The sequence below is a fragment of the Strix uralensis genome, chromosome 19 (genome assembly GCF_047716275.1).
Source record: "Strix uralensis isolate ZFMK-TIS-50842 chromosome 19, bStrUra1, whole genome shotgun sequence".
Lineage (NCBI taxonomy): Eukaryota > Metazoa > Chordata > Aves > Strigiformes > Strigidae > Strix > Strix uralensis.
In genome coordinates, this window is record NC_133990.1 from 16,932,995 (window position 1) to 16,953,538 (window position 20,544).

The following is a 20,544-nucleotide window of genomic DNA, read 5'->3' on the forward strand; positions in this document are numbered from 1 at the left end:
AGGTGCGATGGGCCCGGCACGGGGCTCCGCTCCGAGCTCACGGTGACACTTTGGGATCCGTCACTGTAAAAACCAGACTCCAGGCAGGGCGGATTTTTCCCTGACTGTGACCTTACCACACTGTTTTCTTTTTCTTCCTCTCCTCTGGCTTTTTTCTTATTTATTGACAGAAATAAATCTTGGTGTGTCTCCCGTGGATGAATATTCCTAAACATTGTCTTTTGGGGATACTGAATCCCAGTCTTCAGAATGAGAAGAGGGGGGGAAAAAAACCAAACCAAAAACCAACCCATTAAAGATTCAGATTTTTTTAATATATATTTTTTTTCAGGTTGGAATCTTCTAGGAACTGTCTAGATCGACTGCAAACACAAATCCGTAATTCTAAATGAATGCCTCTACATTCTGACATCCGTTTACCAAAAAAAGTTGGGAATGGTTGGTGTCTTAGGAAGCCTGTCTTATGGAAGTTACATAATCATGATTTGTTAATTAAGGGGAAGGATGAGCTCTGGAAATAAAGGGATTTTTAATTATCTGAATCCTGACAGGGTTGGTTGGTAAAACCATATTAAGCAGATATCGGATGTTCTCTGTCCTAGCTTGGGTAATCTCATAGTTTCCAATGGTTAGTGAGTGTTTTAACCACTGAAGCATGAGGTTTTGATTTTTTTTTCTCCTAAAAGAGTGGATTGTTGTCCCCATAATCTTTTTTTGCCATTTTGACCATGCTAACATTTTTTGCTCAGTCTTTGGCTGGCAGATGAGAAAGCTAAATCTGAACACACTGTTCTTGGCAATGACTTGTCTTTCCACTCCTCCAGTCAGTGGTATCATGATTTCCATGTTAAATTCTATTCCCTCCTTATTGTGAAGGCACTAAACTTTACCCCCATTGTTTCCCAGACACCTCTTGGGCCTTTCTTTATGTCCCTGCACTGTATAACTTGCATCAACTTGTGCCACTGGCAGATTTTATCCTATTCCTGCTAGTTGCTCCTTGGTACAAAATCTTCACAGCATAAAGCAAGTGCATAGCTGAAAAAGTGTTAACAGCCGGAGAGCTTGCTGACAGCGTTCCCTGCCCACAGGCTTGCAGAGTCTCTCCGGGCACAGCAGCCGCTGCCTGCAGGCTCCTGCCCCGACCTCCCTCCCCGGCCCCCGCCAGCCCCCTCGGAGCCTCTCCCCGGTCTCCAGGAGGGTGCTTCCCAGAAGCGATCTCCTGGGTTTGCAGGTTTGAGTTTTGTAGCAGAGACTGTGGTGGTTCACAGCCACCTGTTTGATTCTTAGTGCTCTGTAATAAAAAATAAGTAATTTCCAAGTGTGACAGCTCAATTTGTCCAGGCTGAGGGGTTTAAAATGCCTAGGGTTCCCTGGGTGTGCAGTGGTTCTCTGTACACCGTCTCCTCTAATACAAACAGGTTTCTCTTCCCAAGTTAGCATTTCTTATTTGTACAACCCCTGAATTTGTTTGTGTGGCAAGAAATAAAGCTCCCTAAGATCCTTTCTTATGCCTATCGTAGATGGCCTCGGGTCCTGCCCTCAGTCTGGCCAGCCTCTTGTTGCACCATTATCTTCCAGACTTCCTGCCCTTAACGGGGACTCGCGGAAGAGAAAAACCCCTTGGAAGGTTGTTCAGTGCCTTCCCTTTGTGCCAGATACCGACTCTTGACCTGTTCCGTGGGCTGATAATTCCCACTGCTAAAGGCTGGTTCTTACTCAGTAGCAGAATCATCCAGCACAATCTGTCCCAACAATTTTTTCCTTTGCTTTTCAAACCCCATACAAAGCACTGATGACAAGCAAGTTTCCTTCCTTTTTCCTGAGTGACTCTGCTACAAAGAATGTCAGTCAGAGGTCTCGGCTGACTGTGTCTATACTCTTTCGGGCTGCATTCAGGCTTCATACATCAAAATAAATTGAGCTGTGCTTTCCAGCAGAAAGCAGAAGGGCTATGTCTGGTGAAATAAAAGCTGTGTGGAGAGCAAGATGAAAGTATACAAATCTCTGGAGATGTCGTATGTAAGTCAGCCATTCAGCTTTATTTTAATTTGTTTAAAAATAAATCTTGCTTCTGACAGTCAGCTACTTTAGATTTTAATCAAACCTATCTAGTCTTCATGCTTTCTGCATAAGTACTCAGACTGCTTTGGTTTCTCGCTGGATCAGAAATAAAGAACATTTCTTCCTATTAAGCTTGAAATCTGAGCTATGCGATGTGGGACTTCAAAGTGGGTGTTTTGTCAGGGATGGGTCAGAGAATGCAGATTGTTGGTGACGCAAAGAGCTCGGGAATCCTAGTGCCTGATCTGGGCTGAGGCAGCGCTCCCGATCTCTTACCATCGTATGCAAGTTTCGTCGTGTCCCGTCCCATCTGCGCCCCCCCGGTTTGATCTGTTATACAGCGCTGTGAGGTCAATTCATCTCTGCATCCCCTTTCCCCTCCCCCCAGAATTTAAGCTTCCAGAAAAAAAATTCTTGACATCGGTATAAAGAAATGGTGGCATATGAACCGAGACAAAGCACATGCCAAGGTACCTTCTGGTCCTGCTCGAGCGAGGATGTCAAGTTACACACGGTTATTTTGCAGTTTGGCTCGGTTCTGCACCCTGTTTCTCGGCAGTAGAACCCCAGTTTCACAGATTTTTATTTCTGTAGCAACTCAGTGTTTGCTAAATCGGAATATCCCATGCTTCCCCCCACGGTGCATGCTTGAGGACATTCATTTTCTGTGCTAAACAACGAAGGAGAGGAGAGGAAGGGAAAGGACTGGTAATCTTCAAAATACTCTTACAGCTATGATGTTCTTCTCAGAAACATCCTGACTGCAACTTCCCACACTTGCAAGCATTTCATGTCTCACCACACAGCCCAAACTAACCCAAACTCTGAGGGATTGTTTTTCATCCCCAGAACTGGTGTTCCTTGATGCAGCTTTTAACTTTCCCACTTCCTGGGTAGTCACTTGATTACAGTGAAGCGCTGGTAACAGTTTCAAAATCCTTGGTGTCTTTCCTAATATTTGGCTCAGTAACCCAGCAGCCTGCAGACCCGCTGTTGCAGCAGCATTTCTGCCGCCCGGAGCCGAAAGGCCGTTTTCCATCCTTTCAGCTGCATCGTTTCCTGGCTCTGGCACCGGGCGGCTGAGGCAGATGTGGAACGATGGGGGACGTGGGCTTCTCCCAGCATCAGCTCAGCCCACTCACTACAGGTAGTTAATTTGCTGGTCCGGTCAGTCTTGACCTTGAAGTTTGGTTGATGGTTCTTGTGTCCTGATCAACGCCCCCTTCCCTGCCCCCCGTCTCCTGCTGCGTCCCCGGCTGCTGTTGCTTACGGCGCTGGGACGCCTTTGCAGGGGCAGAGCCGCGCTTCAGAGGTGCGAGACAAAGCGGATGCGCTGGGAGTACGCCAGGTCCACCACGTAGAGCAGCAGGTTCACGTAGGTGAAGATGGCGATCACCAGCTGGCTGTCCCAGGGGCACTTGCCCTTGGCGCAGAGGCCGGGGCGCCGCGGGGAGCCGTACTTGCTGTCGAAGCAGAACACCGGCCAGATGACCGCTGCGCTCACGTACAGCAGCACGGCCCCGAAGGTGTAGACGACCACAGAGCGCTCGAAGGGGAACCACAGCAAGGCGGTCTTACCTGTGACGCTGAAGGCCACCACCACCACGGTCACCACAAAGCAAAAGCTGTAGACAGCCACACACCACTGCATCGCCACATATTTGCTGTACTGGCTGTCGTTCACCAGCGCCCCGAAGATGATGCAGGCCACGAAGGCCTGCACGATTTTCAGGAGCCCGGAGATGGTGGCCATGTAGCTGGTGACTTGCCCCGGTTTTGCCCTGGTTAAGAACACCTCGGCGGCGTATGCGAAAAACAGGAGGCCTGCGAAGACGCTGGCTGCGATGCGAAAGTCTCTCACCTCACAGCCGATGGGGTAACAGCCGAGCTGGACAAAGTAGAGCGGGTAGATCACCGCGGCCGTGACGGTCATGAGCGTGGCGAGCATGGCAAAAGCGGCGGTGAAGTTCCCCCAGGAGATGCTCAGGCAGCTGTGCAGGTGCGTAAACTCGCAGGTGATGATGAAGACAGTGATGGCGAAACAGAAGGTCCAGACGAACATGCAGAAAGTGCCGTATGCTGCGCTGAACCCCCCCTGGTGCGCCACCAGGCTGAACGTGGTGCACCCAAACGTCACCTGCAGCAAACGAGCTATTCCCACAGGAGACGTCACGGCAGCGGTGTTCAGATACGGCCCTCCCGTGCTCTCCATCATCTTTCCGGTCCAGCAGCCGGTGCACTTAAAGACCCCCAAAAGGTCCTTGCAGGCTTTTGCTCCTTTGTCCTGAGTCACACCTGGTTCTGATCCGTAGAGCAGCAGCTCCAATCCCCGCCCGGTCTCTGCCGGTATCGGTAGGTGCTGCCTCTGACGCTGAGTGTGCGTTTCTGGCAGCCTCTCAGCGCAGACTTGCCGGCTGCAGGGAGGTTACTGGCTGGCTCTGCCCACTGCTGCGATCTCAGGGTGCCGCCATCCCTTCGCTCCGCTTCCTCAGGTCTGAAACCTGCCCGCGTTCTGTCCTTTCGCTGTCTCCTTTCCCACACGATGGCTGAAAGGATCCCTTTCTCCCTGGAGGCTGACATTTATTCCATTTTAGCTCTGCAGCTGTAGCTCTCTGCTGCGCCGTTTGCAGGAACCTAGGAGTATAAATAGGGGCTATATTAATAGTTCTGGAATGAGTCCTGCCCCCCTCGACTGCCGTGAGCGGGTGTTATTTAACACTGATACCGTGAGCTCCATCAGAGTCTCCTGATTATCCTTCTGCTATTCCTCAGAAAGGCTCCGGCCGCTGGGACGCTGCTGCTCTCCCGGCAGCCGCCCCACACCGTGGGGGCCAGCGGTGGAAGGGGGCTGCGAGCCAGCCCCGCGCAGAAACAGGAGCTCAGTCCTGCAGACCCAAGGCCCCTGAGCAGGGCCACAAGCCCAGAGGCAGCACAAGCCCTGTAAAAGGATTTAGGCCAGAGGCTGCGATAAAAGCTGACTCACTTTGCTCCATTTGATCTGGAGCTGTAATATATTTACCTGCTGTGAAAGGCCCTGCTGTGCTTTGCGCATTAGGGAGAGCATGTGGCTGTGAAGATTTTGAGCACCAGTCCTCACTATCTCCTTAAACTTTTCCCTGTCTCTGTTTTACTTACATGGGAACCAGTTATTCTTGTATCTCTGAACGCCAAAGCCAAATACAATTGTTAAAAAAAAAATCTCTTTGATATTCCTAGCTCTGTTTTGGAGCACAGATCTCAATACACAGTGTCAAACCCCCCCTCCCGTTGGATCAAAGCTTTTCCCAGTAGCCATTTTTGCTATGCGTTTCCCTAGACTTGGTCTCTACCCAAAAGTCTTTTAATTCTAACTCTAGAAGCCCCAAAGAACATTTCTGACGTAGTTTCAGAATAGGAAAAATTAAAACCACAACATAGTAGAAACATTCCTCCCTTCTCTCATGCTGACTCCTCACCTGCAGACCAGCTCTCGCTCTGCTGGTCCCAGTATGGAAGCAGGATCATCCCAGGAGCTCTGCACTGGTGCAGGGAGCCAGCGTGACCAAGAGCTAGCCCAGCCCAGAGACTTAAAACTGCTCTGAGTGGTTCAAGGTAGTCATCAGCCGTGCCGATAGTCTGTAACTTCCTAACTGGGAGTTATAATCAACCCTCATGCTCGGTAACAATAATAATTGCTTAATATCATTGTTTCTTATTCATATGTTAATGTGATGATGGGACACCCACCAGTGAATCGCCACACACTGTGAGGTGCTAAACACTATAAAGAAGGGGTGACAGCAGAGGGTGTCTGCTCCGGTCTATGATCTTAGTGTGCGGTTCTGGTGCAGCCTTGGTCCCCCCAGGTGAGGGACGCTGCTCCCCCTTCTCCCAGGGCCCTTGTGCCGCGGCTGGGGACTCCGACGGGCTGTTCGGGGAGCTCAGACAGCTGAAGGCTCCCAGATCCCCTGGAAGAACTCCCGTTCTCAGCAGTTTGCTGCCTGCAGGGTCAGGGCCAGCGCCCGGGACGTGCGGCTGCAGCAGGTTGCGGGGCCGGGAACGCGCCTTTGAGCGAGACTCTGCTGGGCCAAGACGGGCTCTGGAGGCGACACAGCACGTCCAGTGTCTGGCTGCTTGTTCCCACCCCTCCACCCTCCTCCCTTGCTCTCACACATCTTGCCTACACAGCTGCCCTGGGACTGGATCAGGATGCTAATCTCAGATTTAAAAAAGAACAGCAGAAAACTTGCACCTGACAGGGATTATTTTTAACCTGGAGTCGTCACTGGTCTGATGGACGCTGCAGACGTGTGTGTTTGTATGCACCAGCAGTGGCACTGACAGACAGAGCAGCCAGGGCCAGGGGAGTGGACAGGAACTATTTCAGCTGGTATTGCTGCTGCAAGGCACTTGTGATCCAGCTGCGGTTTAAGACAGACACAAATGGGACAGACGTAGGTTAGGCAGGATGGTTTATAGAGAAAAGCAGAGGCCACAGCACTGGCAGCTCACAGTCAGGTCTGTAGGCCAGGGGTAACTTTACAGAATGATTTGCATGAGAAAAGTACAAATTTTGTGGATGTTAAGATAAAATGTGCCTACCTTCAGCTTTGTCACCTTCTTGTAACCTCAGTGTCTCTTTCACGGAAATCCCTCCCATTTTCCTTAAAAAACCTGCTGGTGCTAAATGTAGAAAACCTGCATTCATTTGAGGTGGGAGTTGCACAATTAACATCACAACAACCAGGAAATGCAGCAAGAGAGCCAAGGAGCTCCAGGTAAGCATGATCTGCCCTGAGGTCTTGCCCTTCCTCACTCTGTGATGTTAATCCTTCAGCTCTCTCAGAAGTTTTCCAGACTTTACTGGCAGCGTGTTGGTGTCTGTATCGTGGCACGTCCTCGTGGCGCGTCCTGTGGAGCAGAGGGGGGGTGTTACAAGGCAAAGCTATTGCTGCTGTTGGACTCTCACCCCTCCGGTCTGGGGACGCTGCTTTGCCGTCCCTGTGCAGTCTCAGCACCCCATCAGTGATGCTCTGTTGCACCCAAACACAGCTGAAATCACACTCATAATTTTTCTTCTTAAGCCCTAGCAGGAGCCCCTCTAAATCTCCCTCCCCCGCCCAACACTCCCCATTGTAGCATTTGGCTGCGACTGCACCGCGCTGGCTACGTGGGGTCAGTGAGGGGATGTTTGTTCAGTGCTTGTGGCAGGACAGTCGGGCGGCTCTGCCGCGCTCCAGGCGCAGGAGCAGTTTCCCAGTTTATAGCCCGCTGTGTTCCTGCTGCCCTGTAACCGCTGCACCACCTCCGCCGGGCCCGGGGACCCGCGCGCTCACCAGCGAGAGCGGGGGACGCTGCACCCCGGGCACGCTCGAGGACAACTGCTCAGGAGCTGCTGGTGCACAGGCCGATCCCCCCCGGCTCCCTGCGCCCCGTGACCCGTCGGTGACGCGGGGGCTTGAGCAGAGCTGGTCCCGCTCCCAGGCCCCCGCTGCCCCGGGAAGTGACGCCCCTCTGAGAGCCCACCGGAGCGGTGCCGGCGGAGGGCAGCGGCCCCCAGAACGAAGAGCAGCCGGAGGAGCCGGGCAGGAGGGAGCCGGCCTCCTGCCGGGCGATGGCTTTGCAGGTGCAGCTCTCTGGCTCCCGCGGAGCCCAGGGCCGCCGGGTGCTGCCAGCAGCCTCATTTCCCAGCAGCACACAGATGCGCTGCCAAAGCATTCACATTTTCTTTTCACTCTAAAAATGTGTAAGGAGATACCAGACAGAAGGTCATGAATTGGAAACCCACTGCTTCTTGCAGCCCATCTCCTCAGCTTGTTGCACTGCTCCTTTGAGACCCTGTCTTGCTGAGCAGGGAAGATGCTGCCTGCACAGTTTAAGGTTCGTTCTGAAAGGAGATCCAGAGCCACAGACAGTCGCTGGTGAACAGCATGGCAGCTTTGCAATCCAAATGAATGTTGAGAAGCCCACTCACCCACACTCAGACCAGGGGCTCCTAAACAGTCAGTCACAGCATCCTACAAAGCGAGACACTGGTCAGCACAGAGGAGACCATGGCTACTGAACTGTCCAGGGTTTTAGCCTGGGCTCCACGCGAGAGGTGCTGAGGGCAGAGTAGCGAGGGCTGGTGTGGGGACAGAAGCTTGATCGGTGGCTCCATGGCTGCAGCAGACGCTGTGGGACTGGGGAAGCAGCAGCAATGCTGTCCCACTGCTGCTACCACCCTCTGGCAGTGTTTTCGCAGAAATGACGCTGCCTCCACGTTGCCTTTCCCCAGAGCAGCCCTTCTGTGACTTCCCTCTCTCCAGCGTGGCTCTTCCTCCTTCCAGCTGCCCCAGTCCAGCCGGTAAGACTGGCAGAACCTAATTGTCCATGGTCTTTGGTGTTGCAGCTGGTGTGGTGTCTGTTACTTGACAGGGGCTGTGGTCCTCCGTGAGGGCTAAAGGGAGGGTTTTCTGGAAAAGAGTGGGTTTCTCTCAGGCCCTGGGCATTAGCAGTGACTCCTGCAGTGACCCGGGGCGCAGGATCTACCCCCCAGCTCATGACTGAAACTGCTCACACACCCGATGCCCAAGTCCGGACCTGTGGTCACGCAGTGCAGATCCATACGTTCCGCTATGGCTTTTGACTTCTTGGCTGCATTTTCAATCTGGCTCAATCATGTGATGCTTTTGGAGACAGTTTTTCCCTCTCAGAGGGAAAGTGTCTCATCTAGTCATAAGATCGGAGAGTACAAACACATGGTACCGAATTCTTCCAGTCTTGCCCTTTTTGCCACTGGCTTCCGCACAGCAGACGTCACTGGGGATGAACTTAGCAGTGCCAGCTTTACAAAGGCTCGGGAAAATTGTATTTATTGCACAAGGACAAGAAGAATAGTGCTGGAAATGACTTCCTGGGTTACAGATTCCAGTTTCCAGCTACGACTTGCAACCAGATTGATTCATTTTTCTAATAAACTAGCCAAGTTCCCTTTTAAAAATATTTCTGAGACTTCTCCCTGTTACACATTTTAAAAGACTGTTGCAGAGGCACACTAAGCTAAAAGAATGATCCCTGACTCCCAGGGATTTTTTTTCCTGTGCTTGCAAGGAAAATATCCCCTCTGAACATTCTTTGCCCTTTAGAAATTAACCTTTGAATCAATGTGTTAGATATACAGGTAACCAGCTCTGCAAAAAGCATTCCAAACTTCAGCAGTGGTACTTAACACTTTACCATTGCCTAGTAGAAATACACCACTGGTCACAGCCCAGGGCACGTGCCCTATCTACAGGGGCATCATCATCCTGTGCAGAGTCATCCTGCGGACAGCGGATCCCAGTGCAGCAGGTCCCCTGGGGGCAGTGGTTCCCCTCGAGGCAGCGGTTCCCCTCGGGGCAGCAGGTCCCCTCAGTGCGCCCAGTGGAACCAGTGCGCAGTGGAAATTCTGGCTACAGCTCCAGAACCACACTTCGGCCGCCTCCACGTGACTCCAGCCCTCAGAGGAACCCCACCTTCCTCTCTGCTTTTCCAAATGTCTGCACTGGAAAAGCTTCTCAACTTAGTGGCGTGAAAAATGTCATCAGAACAATTTTACTTTCATACCCAGGTCATTCAAACACAGAGTGTATCGGTAATCCCTAGATTGATCAGAGGGAAACTCCACTGATCATTTTCCTGCATTTCAGTTCTGCTGGGAGCACCATTTTTCTCTTTAGCTACTTTTTTATCTTAAACGTATACCAAATCCATCTTGCACAGCAGGATGGCTGATTTCCTCTGCGGTACTGCCCCACTGTTTGCTGAAGTCCATGAAAAGTAACCGAATGGCTGCAGTTTTGTTAATTTTGTGGTTTACTCACCTAAAACAATGGATCTTACAAACACCACTACCCTTCTAACCTGGCAGGACCTATCACAAAAGTGCATGGAATTTTGCTAAAATTAGGCCCTAATTTTCCGCGGCCTACGCGTTGTGTAACCATTTACACAAGTGCAAGCAAATGCAAAGTCAGGACCAGCCGCTTCTGCAGAATGGAGGTAAACGATGCTCCCTGGGCAGGTTTGTCCACGCCAGCTGCAGTACGCTGTGGCGTGAAGCTTTCCTGCAACTGCCTGCGTGCTCTCCCCTGAGGAATGGTCTCTCCCTCTCTCCAGCTGCAGCCCCACATTCCTGATCCCTCCCTTCTCCTCCCATTACCATCAAAGGGGAGTCTCTGTGTTCTGAGGTGGGTGTGTTTGCAAACGACTACAAGAATAGAAATATGTTGGTGCTTGTCTTGTGTTCTCTGCCTTTCATGTTCCAAACGCTCCCCATTTTGAGAGGCCAGCCAGTCCCATCAGACATTTCTCTCACTCGAACAGAGGCCTCTGCCGCAAACCCAGATCTCCCTGCACTGTAAAATGCAACGCCCTGGAATACCTGGCACCTCGGTCAGGCTGGAAACGCTGTCAAGTGTGCAAATGTCAGATGCTGGGTGAAAATCTCTGTACTCAGACCCCGTATTACCACCTCTTCATCAGAGAAACAACGACAAAGCATACTGCAAGGGGAACACAGAAGTCTAATTGATACAAAATGCCAACACCACCCTCAGCCCCCTCCCAGGCACAAGTGATCATACGGATAACCCATCCAAACGAGCAGCATATACAACTTTACAAAGACATATGTATGGTTCTCTGGTCAGCCCTTATAAATAGCGTTTTACATATTAAAATAAATATGTCCACGTTGCCAAAGTAGCAAGAGGTTTCTTCGTTATTTAAAAAAAATATGTTACAAAACAATATCATTTATATTTCTTGCTTAGTTTAAAAAAAGTAATAAAAAAGTCATTTTATAAAATAATACGAAAGTAAATTGAGTACAAGAGTGTCCATCCCTAGCACGTGTCCTGGGTTTGTATGCTATAACTCATCACGAGATGCTGACCTCCAGGACACCACGTAACTGTTCCTTCACTTCTGGTTGGACAAAGGAAATCCAGTGCTTGCTTTTTTCACCACTTGTATCAAGTCTATGATGTAAAATTCATGGCAAGGGAAGAAGTCCTAGACCTGGGGAAGGTTCTCATTGCTGCTACTTATGGCTTTGCTACTCCCTGTATCAGACCGCCCTGTGTAGCACAGGAAGATGATGTGAATGGCCAACACCGAGCCCTGGAGTTTGGAGGTAACGAGTTCCAGTCGAATAGTCTAAGCGAGAAATTGGGTTTTTTTGGTTTCTTGACACATCCTAAGTGTGCAAGAGTGTGGGAGCACGTGGGTGTGTACAGGTTTGAGCCTGCGTGGGTGTGAGCGTGCGTCTGCCTGCATGAGCGTGAGGAAGATTAGAAAGTGTGGGAGAAGGGCTGAGAGTCCCCTCCCGACCCGACCTCTGCCCCTCGGACGGCCCCGTCCTAGTTCCCACTGCTGAGCATCCCCAGGAGTTTGCTGGGCTCCAGGCCCTGCTGCTGTGCCATCTTCTGAACGTCAAAACCCATGTGCATGAGGAACTGGATCACGTTCATCTCCTGCCCTGTGAACTGGTCCCTGATGGTGGGGCACGAGGGGTTGCAGTGAGGCCACGGGCAGCTGTCGATCAGGTGGATGGGGCAGCCCTTCAGAGGGGCCTTCCCGTTTCTGTTGCTCTCGTGCAGGCTCCGGTCCCAGCAGTGCAGGGCCCGGGGCAGTGACGTCCCCTTCACCTGGATGTCTGTCCAGTGACTGCGAAGACAAACCGCGCAGATGGCATCAGAGGGGCCAGGCCGCTGGCACCGGGCAGCCCCCCTACCGCCTCCCCGTTGACCTTTCACAGAATCTGCAAAAGCACTCACTTGCGTGTAATGATCTCATGAGACAAACAGGCAGGAGCAAAGCTGGCGCTGAAGGGAAAAAGGAAACGTGGATTAGATCTTGGAAGGACAAAGTAACTCCCGCTAAACAGAACCTTCCGGACTAGGTAGAGGGTGGAATTTTTGCTGCCCCTGGCAAGATTTTTAGGAACAGCAATGACTATCGTGATGTAAAACCTGACTGGACTGGAAAGTATCCAGAAGGAAAAGGGTTCCATCCTGCCTCACAGTGCACATTCGCAACCAGAGACTCCCGAATACCTGCTCGTCTCTGAAGTAAGTAAGGCACATCAGTGGTTCCTCCTCTGTTGTCTCATCAACTCTCTGGACGTTTTTTTATGATCAGTTCTGTATTCTCAGAACACCCCCGTGAGGTTAATGGTTGTGCAATGGCAAGGAGTCTCAGCCCTCGCCTCGGAGGTAGGGAAGGAAAAAACACGCTCCTACTGATAACAAAGGGTAGCTGATAACTGCCAAGTTGGAAATTACTCTGCACTTACCCAGAAATGAAAAAGGCAAGATTCTTGGTGTAGACAAACTAGTAGTTACCAAATTTACAACACTAGTTTCCGCAGAGATCTGAGAAATGCTGCTTGGATACTGGGTAAGAATGTCTCTTAGAAATAAATGTGCCAGGTTCTCCTCAATGAAATACTTACGTCACATCCTTCAAGGTGTTTCTCAGCTCCCTACCCAGATTCTGGATGTAGAGCCACTGCCCTTCCTGAACAGGCTGGCCAGTGAGGTGTACGTTGTCTACAGTAAGCTGGGCCTCATCGAAGAGCCACTGGACAACAAAGACTGGACCTGGGAAGACAAAACATTTGGAAAAGGGTTGCTGTAAGTGAGCTGAGGATACAGGGAAACCCTCAAATCCATCTTATATCTCTTCTCTGATACTTACATCGAAGAGTGGGGTAAATCTTATATCCAAAAAAGCAATTCCATTCCTCTCCCTCTTTAAACTGCAGCTTACAGCGTTCAGGAACAATACCGTTCCAATACCTAGGAGACAAAGCAGTAACAGAACGAAAGGCACAGAAGGCACAGCGCAATCCTAACAATGGCACTTCCATAGGCCAGTCTATTTCTGTTCCAATTACAGTTCCAATTTCTTGACACCAGAGCTCTTTCTTGGCTACATTGTCCCATCAACACATTTTAGAGCATCTACAATTCCATGCCTTCTTCTGCACGTCTAGATTTGAAATTATTGCCTTTTCCAACAAATCATTGAAAACCCACTGATGTAGATGAAAAATACCCTTTAAGTATCAAAATGAAAGAAGATAGAGAAGGAGGACATCTTCTCTGCACTCTAACCTCTTATAAAAGTGTACTTTAGAGCATCTGATGGTACCTTATTCCTCTTCTGATGGCTTCCGTCGGAGCACACGTTATGGTATCGATACAGTCAGTTCTGCGATACTGTTTATTATCCAGGAACCACCCGGAGTCTGCCAAGCCCCGAACCTGAATCCCTTGATAGCCCATCTCCTCCAGCTGCTCCGCCACCCGGTCCACATTCAGGAGCACTCCTGTCCCTCCAGCACTGCAATGGCAACATTACTACTGCAGTCATGAAGCACAGAGCCACCGGGCGCTGGGCAGCACGCGCACCCTCGCAGCAGCCACGCTCCAGAACAACTTCACCCATCCACAGGACAATGCACCGCTGACTTGGCGGTCACCAAGTTACCTCCTTGCTCTGCAAAACACTCAGAAACAAAGCCAGTGCCGAGTAACCACCCGACACCTCAGAAACCAAACCCCGTTCTTATTCTTTCTTCTGGGAGATATCTATGCTTTACATCATTTGCAAGGGGTTTGGCTGCTCAAAAACTGAAAGAATCTGAAGTGAGACAAATTCACCCTTTGCGACCTCTGCATCACACCCCGTGTGACGTGCGCTGACGTACCGCAGCTTTGTGCAACACGGCACGATTCAGAGCACCTGCGTCAGCCAAGCCTGTTTTTTTAATCCCAAACCTATCCACGGGGGACGTGTGGGCTGACAGCAGCCAGTGTTCTTGATGCAGGGAAGGATGAACATTCCTTCCCTCCTGCAAAGCTTTTACCTTATTGTATTTTCTCCATTTTTCCTAAGTGTACCTGGACTGAAAGCTGAGGAAAATGATATTACATCATCCCCTGTTGTACCACTTAAAGGAGAAAACTGAGGAGACACGGGGCTCGCTGTGTTAGTGTTACTGTGCTCCTAGACGAAATTTTTCCGGAGCTGTGGAAATCTCTGCTCTTCACCCCAGGAAATCTTGTCGATACTTACCTGCTCCCTGCTAGCAGCAGGACTTTTGCAGTGCTAAGACCTTTTCCCACCAGCTCCTTTATAACCTCCTGAATGATCAGTGCTCCCATGAAGGCATATTCATCTGGAAGAGAGAGCTCAGTGTTAACGAAACTGTTTCTGGTCCAGGCTCAGACTGTTGCTTCCTCTGCACAAATGCTAAGAACCTTACGAAGGGGTTATGAACCTAAAACCAGGCCCATTTTCTCCACCTGTATCAAGTACATCCAACAAGAGATACCTCCCCCCATACAAAACTTCCCTGAAAGAAAGTGACTAGAGTGAACAGAACACGCAGTAACACAAGCACACCTTCCTACAACAGTGCTTAGGAACTGATAAACTTAGAGAAGGAAACAAGAAGGAAGGTGCTGGGACCCTTTCTCTACAGATGAGGAATACACACACCTTCCTACCACCTGGAATCTCAGCTCTAATTCACTGCATCCCTTTTTTCCCAATTCACAAAGACAATTGAGACAAGCAGTGTCTCACAAAACGTTATGCCTCAGCACCCCCAAAAGGCAGCCACATCTGCTGAAGTGTAACTGCCACAGGAACCATCACAAGAGGCTGCGATGACATGAAGTCCCTTACTGTGACAAAACCCTTACCTGTGGTATCCACGAGTGGTCAGTCTCTCAGTGCAAGAGTTAGTGAAAAGAGACTTCGAGTGCCACAGTGTCTGGCTAAAGGCCAGAACTCACAGACCAACTCAAAGAAAAGCGTTAACCTTCTGCCTTTTCGGTGCCACATCACAGAGCATCTTAATTCTTTTGTTCGCGACAGCATGTACCAACAGCAATTCCACTCTGGTCAAAGAAAACTCTTCATGAACAAATGAGAGGAGAACTAAGCCCCTGGTGTTTCTATAGACATTACTGCACCCAGACACCAGTCCTGCTTAAGCTGGGAAACCCAGAGAAGTACACGAGGTAGAACAATTCATCTGCATGAAATCCAGCTGGATCTGGAAGAGGGCTCCTCTCAGCAGACTCCCAGAGTTCCGTCACCATCAAAATGACAGCTGATGGTGACACATGTATTAAGATGAACTATTCTTCATTTCCCAGAGAAACCTGCAGACAGCTTTTAGCCTGACACACGACGGCTCCTTCCAAAGGCCAAATACCCTCCTGACAGAGGTCTGAAACTAGATTCCCTGCACTTGCCTCTCAGATCAGCAAGGCCAAAGTCACACGCAACAAACCACAGTTCCTCAGCTACAACATTTAATGTGCTGCATGCTGGAACCTGGAGATTCATCTAAAAGGAATTCCGTCCCTCTAATCCTTGCATACTGCACCAGTGTAACATCTCTGCAAGCAGTGGCTCTGAACTATGTCAAAACAGCCTGAGCTAAGGAGATCAGGATGTTTTATCTGGAAGTAGCTTGATATTCTTTCCTGCCCTTCAGCAAGAAAAAGCCTGTTCTTCATTCACATGATTTCACAGAAGTCTGGCCATATCCTTTAATGTGTGATGTCTGGGGCAGGAACAGCCCATCAGCAACACTCACTTTTCTCAGACTTGGAAGAGGCACCGCTCCAAACATCACTTGAGCAATAAGGGATGAATCTGTAAGAGAGAGCTGTGTGAGCACTGGTGTTCCTTTGACTTCCGAGGAAGGACAAGGACAGGGTCAAGTAACTGGAAGAAAACTAAACCCTGGGGAGGGGAAAAGGGAAGAGTTTCCTGTCCAGTTCGACAACTTACCTTCTTGCACACCAAGTGGCAATGATAACTGTCTTAAATTTTCTCCTGAACACTGGTAGTTTTACTGAGTTAAATCAATAAATAACGTGTCTTTTATCAATTTAATGGAAGCACTGAGCTCAGTGAACAGGACGACGGGCCAAGATTTTGCTCCCAGGTGTCCCACTGCTACAGCGGACAGCCTGCCACAGGGTAACTCTGGGCTTCAGCTCTTCACATGAAAAATGGGAAGAGCTTGTCAATGCAATGTAAATGCTGACTGCAACCACTGGAGGTTTTTGCAGAAATTAAGTTATCTTCCCATTTTTGCCTCTGGCTTGCAGAATGCTTTTCCCTCCTATATAGATGCATATATAAACCGGTGTCTTTCTCATTTCTCTTCTCTGCACTAGAAGAGCTGCTCCACATTCCTCTCAAATTGGCACACGTGTAACACACCATCAGCCCACCACCCACAGCAGTATTTGTCACCTCAGCTGGCTGAGAAGGCTAAGCTACCCCCAGTTCTTCATTAGATCACCCCACAGCTCCAAGGACACTGGATTTAAGCTTCTCCAGACCTCGCCAGCGCTACTTGTTAGAGAGCTGAAGTAGAACAAATGAGGAAACACACACCTCCCTCTCGTAAGTGTTAGTCTTAATCTGTCTTTGTAGCGTTCTTGCTAGCCTAAAAGGCGGGAGATGCTGCTTAAGTATAAACCTATTTCCCCTCGGTTGTCCCTCCTTACACCATGTTTGCATTCCACCAGTGGGGATTTTCTTCTGGCTGTGATGACAGGATCCCAGTTCCTGCAGAGGGGCACAAAGAAACAAGAAATGTCCAGATGACAGTCTGTGACTTCAGAGAACCTGTCTGAGCCTCACACAGGATCTCTGACCACACAGAAAACAAACACCCATGATGAAAAACATGGTAAATTTCTATATTTGCCCTTAGGCAGATGTGACTTTCAGAATTCAATTCATGCTAGAGATGGAGCCTGTCTAGAAGCCTCTTGTAGTACAGAAAAGAACCTGTGACACATATTAAACACCTGCCCCCAAAACAACTCCTAGCAGGTGAATTCCAGTATCTGCAGTTACAAGATCTGCATGAACGACAGAGGTTTAGGTGTTCAGAAAGCCGGAGCATAAGCAGCGAGAGTGAAGAGAGAAGCATTTCTGTGCTGACTCGGGAGCCTCGTGGTCCAGAGCGGGGTATTGGGCTGCCAATCCCACCCTGCGCACAACACTGGAAGGTGCTACGGGTACTTCACGTATGCACCAAATGTATGTTTTCACACATAGCATCATTACAGCTGGTTAAGTGATGTTGTGTGATTGTAAACGGGGAAAAGGTGGAACCAGGCAGCTCCGGGCAAGGGCCCAGTTAATCTCATTTCTCCCTCTGCACGCAGGGCCAGTCCTACCACGGGCAAACACACCCCCCCACTGCAGCGTGCGAGGGCGGGCATCTGGCCCAGCAAACAGGTCGAGAGGCTCAAGAAGAGTCCTTCTGACAGGATCAAGAGAAACACAAAGTCTCTTTGAAAAGCGAAAAACTAAAACACAGCTCTGCGGGTCCCAGCAGGTTTGTGAGTACATTGAAGAGAGCGATTCGGCCAGAGCTCACAACCCAGCACTGTCCAGCAGTGACCACCGTACCCCGAAGGCGTGGGCACGTCTGTGCTTCTCTGACTCCTCCAGGGAGTGGAGGAGCACGATGTCCTCGGGCAGGAGGAAGAGCCCGTCGGTGCCGTGAGGCTGCGCCGGGGTGAGAGCAGCCGCACAGACGGCAGCGACCGTCTGCGAGGACGCTGACGCCGCGGGCGGCCGCCCTGGCCTGTGCCCGCTCCCTCGGGGGTGTCCCCGCTCCCTGGGGCTGCTCCTGCTCCCTCGGGGGTGTCCCCGCTCCCTCGGGGCTCTCCCCACGGGCCGAGCGGGCAACTCACCCACGCGGGTCGCGGGCCACTCGCTGGAGCTCATGAGCCTCCTCATGGTGTCGTAGCGGGTGTGGCAGTTCTCCCTGTTGAAGCAGTACCACCCTCCTGGTGAGGGCGAGAGAGGGGGGTCAGCCGCCCCGCCGCCCCGCCCGGCGCCGGCAGCGGGGCCCGCGGCCCCCGAGGGGCGGCCGGGGGCGGTGGCCGGGGGGGGGGGTGGCCGCGGGGTCGGCGCTCACCTTCCAGGAAGAGCAGCCAGCGCCGGCTGCCCTTGGACTCCTTGAGGTAGTAGCTGCGGGAAGAGCAGGCGGCGGGCGGTCAGCGGGCGCCGGGACGGGCCGCGGGGGGGGGCGGGGGGGTCACGGACAGGCGGGGCCGGGCGGCGGCGCTCACGCCCGCCGGGACAAGCGCCTTGCGCCCCGCTGCACCTGTCGCCGCCGCGCCGCGAGTCACCGCGCGATGGCGCCGCCGCCCCTCGGGGCCGGGAACGGGGGGGGCGGTGGCGGGGTTGGGGGGGGGGGAGCGCGGCCGGGACACGGGGAGCGCGCGGCGGGCGGGGGCCGGGCGCGGGGAGCAGCGGGGGCCGCGGCGGGCGGTGGCGGGGACTCACCCGGCCGGGCTGCCGTCGTTGCAGGTGACCGAGGCGTTGTGCAGGAGGTGCAGGCGCAGGTCGTGCGGCAGCGCCTGGGCCGAGCAGGGGTAGAGCGACTGCGCCAGGCTCTTGACCTGCGCCATGAAGCTGTCCATGTTGCCCTCCACGGCCGTGAAGTCCAGCGGGAAGCTCTCGGCCGCCGCCGCCTCGCCGCGGGCCGCCGGGCCCCGCCGCCGCCAGCCCTTCCTGCCCTCGCCGCCGGGGCCGGCGTGCAGCAGCCCCAGCAGCAGCAGGAGGTGCACGGCCGCCGTGCCCATCGCCGCCCGCCGCCACCCGCCGCCCGCCGCGGCGGCAGCAGCAGCAGCAGCGGCAGCGGCCAGCCCCCGGCGCCGGGCAGCGCCGCCCGCGCTCCGCCGCGCCCCGCCGCGCCGCCCGCGGGGACGGGGGTCGGCGGCGGGCGGCGAGGGCAGCGCCGGCGGCGCGGGGTCGGCGGGGCGGCTGCCGGCGCAGGAGCCCGCCGCCCGCTCCCAGGCGGCGAGCATGACAGAGGGGCACCGAGTGCGCGGGGAGCGCGGCGGGGGCGCCGCCAGCCCGGGCGCCGCGTGGGGCAGCAGCCGGCCAGCCCCCGCCCTGCCCTGCCCTCCGCCCCCTCGGAGCGAGGCGGAGGGAGCGGGGGGTCTGCGCCGCGCCGCACCGGCACGGTGGGACGCTCCGTCGGGGCGCGCCCCCCGCGCGGCGCCGCCATCGCCGCCCCTGACGGCGCCGGGGCTGCGGCCGACACCGGCCTCGCCCGCGGGGCGGCCCCTCGCCGGGGACGGGACCGGGGCGGGGGGGGTCGGGCCGCGCGGGCGCGACGACCCGCACGTGTCGGCGCCCCCGGCCCGCGCCGCCTCCCGTCCCCCCCCCTCCCCCGTCCCCCCCCCCCCCCGGGGCCCCGACGGCGGCTCCTCCCCGGCTCCACGTGGGCGGTGCTACCCGCCCCCCCCCCCCCCCCCCCCCTCCACCCGCGGGACGTGACACCCCCGCGGCCCCCGGCACCGGAGCCCTCGGGCCGGGCGCGCTCGGGCAGCCCCGCCGTGTCGGGCTCCGGTCCGGCCCCGGCCCGGCGGGAGCAGCGGAAACCCGGGAGACGGGTCGTGCGGCCCGAGACCGGCGCCCGGGCGGGGGACGCGGCGGCCCCGGCTGCGGTTGGAGGGACGGCGGGAGGGGGCTGACCCGCGGCGGGCGGCCGGCCGGGGCCGGGGCCGGTCCCCGCGGGTCCGGAGGCCCCTCGCCCCGCCCGCACTCCCCGGCCGGCGGACGCGGCTCCCGGGGGGGGCGGCCCGGCTCTGCCCTTGGCGCCGCGGGGGGACTTGACCTTGGCGCTCGGCGCAGCTCGCGAGGTTCCCCCCCGCAGCTCGCCCTGGCCGTTCCCTGCGGCTAGGACGGTTCTCGTGATGGCGAGGAGAATCCTGGAGAAAAAGCCGTCGTGCCTGTCATCTCCGAGAGCGAGGAACACCACAGAAACGCCGTCTTCAGTATTAAAAAACGGGGAAAATGCTACGCTTTGAAATAATTCCATTTTCATTTAGATATCAAAATGGACAGCTCGCGCCCCTCTAGAGAGGAGCAGGGAAACAGTCTGTCCTTACCAGCAACTGTGATCTTACCTGGGATCAGAAAAGGTGAAAATGGAAGAGAAAGTGGTGAAAAGGTGAAAATCTGACAATATTAAGCGGAGGGTTTTTTGTGGAGCAAGAGTTACGGCTGTCCAGCTGCTCCAACTACATTTTTTGCTTTAGCACATTTGGACTTTCTAAGTGTATCCTCAGCTCTGAATTTCCTACATACATAGACATGGTTTTTCAATTTGCTTGCCATGTTACTGGTTTGGGGTTTTTTTTTAATCCTTCAGTTACTCTTACGTAGTGTTGGTCTCACCTCTGTCCTCAGGCAGATTTTTACCTCCAAACGTTTTATGTAAGCGCTGATAGTACCAAGTGTCTTTTTAAGCCACAAAAAGCCACTAAGTTGAACATACCCCTCCGCACACACACTACATTCACCCCCTGATACGTGTTCAGTCCAAGCACAATTCTGCATCATCCTACCTTCTCCTACCCTGGCCATGACAGGTACGACCAACGGATCCTTGGGACTACTTATAGCAAG

At 53.4% G+C, this 20,544-nt stretch overlaps 2 protein-coding genes across 2 annotated transcripts; both read right to left on the reverse strand.

The window, feature by feature from the left end:
* Positions 1-2,021: 2,021 nt before the first annotated feature.
* On the reverse strand, positions 2,022-4,643 carry MYADML2 (myeloid associated differentiation marker like 2). The gene has a single exon (XM_074889729.1). The coding sequence runs from the start codon at positions 4,277-4,279 to the stop codon at positions 3,371-3,373; it is 909 nt and encodes a 302-aa protein (XP_074745830.1). The 5' UTR covers positions 4,280-4,643; the 3' UTR covers positions 2,022-3,370.
* Positions 4,644-10,569: 5,926 nt separating this feature from the next.
* Positions 10,570-18,725, reverse strand: NOTUM (notum, palmitoleoyl-protein carboxylesterase). The gene is made up of 11 exons (XM_074889705.1): positions 18,412-18,725; positions 18,041-18,093; positions 17,814-17,909; positions 16,611-16,671; positions 15,686-15,744; positions 14,149-14,251; positions 13,222-13,413; positions 12,766-12,866; positions 12,521-12,668; positions 11,844-11,891; positions 10,570-11,733 (listed from the first exon to the last, which is right to left on the reverse strand). Exons 1-11 carry the CDS (start codon positions 18,708-18,710, stop codon positions 11,427-11,429), a joined length of 1,467 nt encoding a protein of 488 aa, XP_074745806.1. The 5' UTR covers positions 18,711-18,725; the 3' UTR covers positions 10,570-11,426.
* Between the last annotated feature and the right edge of the window lie 1,819 nt (positions 18,726-20,544).

Bases quoted from the DNA above. Each gene is read 5' to 3' on its own strand.
- MYADML2 (XM_074889729.1), bottom strand. From the start codon at position 4,279: ATGATGGAGAGCACGGGAGGGCCGTATCTGAACACCGCTGCCGTGACG.
- NOTUM (XM_074889705.1), bottom strand. From the start codon at position 18,710: ATGGGCACGGCGGCCGTGCACCTCCTGCTGCTGCTGGGGCTGCTGCAC. The intron at 16,672-17,813 runs GTGAGTTGCCCG...GCCCCTCTGCAG, and splicing joins GTGGCCCGCGACCCGCGTGG to GAACTGGGATCCTGTCATCA. The intron at 12,867-13,221 runs GTACCATCAGAT...TTTGTCTCCTAG, and splicing joins GCCATCAGAAGAGGAATAAG to GTATTGGAACGGTATTGTTC.